At 36.2% G+C, this 3,511-nt stretch overlaps 1 protein-coding gene across 1 annotated transcript; it reads right to left on the bottom strand.

The window, feature by feature from the left end:
* Positions 1–1,618: 1,618 nt before the first annotated feature.
* LOC147389293 (uncharacterized) lies at positions 1,619–2,785 on the bottom strand. The gene has a single exon (XM_086419479.1). It carries the CDS (start codon positions 2,695–2,697, stop codon positions 1,663–1,665), a length of 1,035 nt encoding a protein of 344 aa, XP_086275605.1. The 5' UTR covers positions 2,698–2,785; the 3' UTR covers positions 1,619–1,662.
* Between the last annotated feature and the right edge of the window lie 726 nt (positions 2,786–3,511).

Genomic DNA, 3,511 nt, shown 5'->3' with positions numbered 1-3,511 from the left:
GGGCGTAAGTAAAAATATATGTAAAAAAATGGTTTTTTAAAATATGGGTTGAAAGTTTTGGATTGAACTGATTTTTTGTAAGGATGGTTTCTATAATGAGAAGATCATTCTCACAAAAACTCAGCCTAATCTAAAACTTCTAAATCCATCAAAAGTGATTTACAAATTATTGATAAAAAATCGATAATCCACATTCTAAATCACTTTTGATGGGGTTAGAAATTTTAGATTGGGTTGATTTTTTTTATTTATAAGATGATCTTCTCATCATAGAGATCATTCTCACAAAAACATCAATTTAATCTGAAACTGCTAACCTATATTTTGAAAATGATTGTTATTACATTATTTTTACTTATGTCCCGTGATCCATCCCATATATATATATATATATATATATATATATATATATATATATATGGAAATGTTCAGCACCCTAAGTTTTACCACACACTTTAACAAACGTTTTTTGTCCTACATGGGTTAGAAGTTTTAGAATGAGTTGATTTTTGGTGAGGATGATCTCTATGATTAAAAGATTATCCTCCCCAAAAATCAGCCCATTCTGAAATGTTTAGCCCCATGTTTACACGTTGAAAAATCGTGGACCGTCCATTTTTTGTAAACCATTTTTTATGGGGTTAGAAGTTTTGGAATGAGCTGATTTTTGGTGAGGATGATCTCCTCACCATAGAGATCATCCTCACCAAAAATCAGCCCATTTCAAAACTTCTAACCCATGTAAGACAAAACACGTTTGTTAAAATGTGCAGTAAAGCTTAGGGTGCTGAACGGGACCTATATATGGAAATGTTCAGCACCCTAAGTTTTACCATACACTTTAACAAACGTTTTTTGTCCTACATGGGTTAGAAGTTTTAGAATGAGCTGATTTTTGGTGAGGATGATCTCTATGATTAAAAGATTATCCTCCCCAAATATATTGTAAATGAAATCAGGTTTGACCCAATTGATTGTTATTGACTTGGGATTGGATCCTAGTATTTAGATCCAATTATAAAGGTCCAATCCAATACTTATTGGATAAATTTCGGTCCAATCTAAACCATTCGGATTGGTACCAAATCAACCCTAGTCCGGTCCATGATTTGACCCAAATGGAGCAACAAACTTAAACTGTTAATAAATTGGGATGATCAACGTGTCCAGCTCCTTTTTATATTCCAAACCCCTCCCCCACCACCCGCCACGCACCACCACCGCCACCGCCACCGCCACACAGTACTTTTTGGAAAGAGTACAGACCGACGCACTCAGGGCGAGGAATCCACCTCCCACACCTCAACACATGCCACCTAAACAATCATTCAAGGAAATTTTGAAAAGGAGATATTTCAGGCGTTAATTCCTTGGATTGTGACTCATGTGGCCTTTGTTTAGGTGTGGGAGGAGGATTTTAATTCTCCACCACCGTGGGTGCATAGGATCCGTGTAGCAGGAAAGGAAAGGATTCCTCTCTCTCTCTCTCTGATATATTTCTCTTATAGTTTGAAAAATATACACAGAAATTTAATTCTACAACATTAATAAGCTCCCCAACCTCTTTATTTATTAATCATTACCGATAACATACACAACAACAACAACAACAACAACATTAAAACGAACAAGAACAGTACTTACTAGAATAGGATTACACCATCAGTTGGCCACGGGCTTCTTCAACAGTAATAGAAAATTAAATGCTATGAAGAAAAACAAGGGAACAGCAAGAACGAAGGCATCATATCCAGCACTTTGTCCGAGTGTAATCACCGAACACACATAAGAACTCACCATCGAAATCACTGAGAAAAGTAACAAAGCTTGCCCTAAAACCAGTTGTAATGATGTGATAATTACCACAGCAATTGATGCCAGAAAACTCGCCGAATTGAAAAACATGAACATACGGAACAGATTCAGATGTTGATTAACAACTCTAGGAGGATTCAATCCTGCTTGGAAGGTATGTCCTGCAATCAACACTGCAACTGATAACATTGGCATCAACTTTAATTGTCTTTTCGAACGTTCTTCCATCTTCAGAGGCGAATGAACAAAACTTTTTTTGTCAGATTTAATCATCTCTTGTCCTCTGCGTCCTCCTGCTTCTTTAATCATCTCTTTAATTTCTAAATCAAAATGATTTGATGACCACGAAGATGCAAGGTCGAGAGGTGTGAAACCAGCTGTGTTAACAGAATTAATATCAACCCATTTACGTGTAAATGGGTTTTCTTTGATCAACAACTCAACAATACTGAGATGTCGATTGATTACTGCTATGTGCAAGATGGTGTTACCTTCTTGATCTCTGCATTTTACAAGCTCTTCTCCATAAAAATTGGTGAGCATCTCAAACACAACATTGACTTGTCCTGCGATAGCAGCACAATGAAGTGGATTTCTTCCTTTTCTATCTTTAACAAGGCAAAGGGCTCTGTCGAAATTCATAAGTTCTCTCACAATCTCAACAAGACCATTTTCTGCAGCCAAGTGTAATGGGCTGATCCCATCGTTGTTTAGCCTACCAACATAAGAAGGCTTGGTTTTGATGATCTCTTTAACACGTTCATGATTCCCATACTTACACGCCCTGTGTAAAGGAGTATCTCCATCTAGTAGTAGCCACTCTTCAATCAAGTTGTCTAACACCAGCCGTAATTTTCTGTTGCATAAGCTTAAAATCGCCATTGAGGGCAATATACTGTGCAAAATGGCGTTCCAGAAGCGTTTCTTCTAAGATCTGATTTCTGATGGTTTTTTATGAATTAGTCTTTACTTCTTATCTTTCCAATGCTGCAAGTAGTCAAGGACGTCACTGTTCTCACTTTTGAGTATAATTTTTCTGTAAAAATTCATGCTTCTTCTAGATGTTCAACGTCAATAAGAAATTGACACGTCTATTCTTAAAATTGAAAAGAATATAAAATTTCTCTTAAAGACTTCATTTTTTAATTGGACATTCCCCCATCTAACAATCATTAAAAATATATATATTCTGATTCCATTCACACTACCTTGTTAAAAGTCTTTCCTCAAGTTGGCGTAAATTACGGATTAGGTTTCCTCTAGTTGGTGTTGCTATTGCCACACCAATTTTTATTAACTCCACACCAACTAAATGTAATTCTTTGGTAATTTACATAGGAATAAGTGTGGGATTAGTAAACGTGGGTGTGGCAATAGTAGCTCTCTAATTAAAGCTGTCATGAAGATTATCATGTTCTCCTTTGATATGTCGATTAATAAGATGTTGACACGTGTTCAAGATCCATGTCTAGAATGACTGGGTAGCTCGGCCACACTCACGTGCGCCATTGGCCGGCTAGTGCGGTGAGTGTGTGGGCCCCATTATTAATTATAATTAATAAAGTAAAAAAAAAAAGGTTGATTTAGATTAGGACAAAACAAACGGTCATCTCCTCTATTATTATCTTTAATTAGTTGTTATACCAATAATACCCTTCCTATTTTAGTAAAATACCCAACTAGCGGTGAAAAATTA

Source organism: Akebia trifoliata, chromosome 12, assembly GCF_017979445.1.
Source record: "Akebia trifoliata isolate Shusen 1 chromosome 12, ASM1797944v1, whole genome shotgun sequence".
Lineage (NCBI taxonomy): Eukaryota > Viridiplantae > Streptophyta > Magnoliopsida > Ranunculales > Lardizabalaceae > Akebia > Akebia trifoliata.
Note: the sequence above shows the minus strand (reverse complement) of the source record. Positions and strands in the feature narration are given on the sequence as shown.

Excerpts from the sequence above, each read along its gene's own strand:
- LOC147389293 (XM_086419479.1), bottom strand. The coding sequence starts at position 2,697 with ATGGCGATTTTAAGCTTATGCAACAGAAAATTACGGCTGGTGTTAGAC.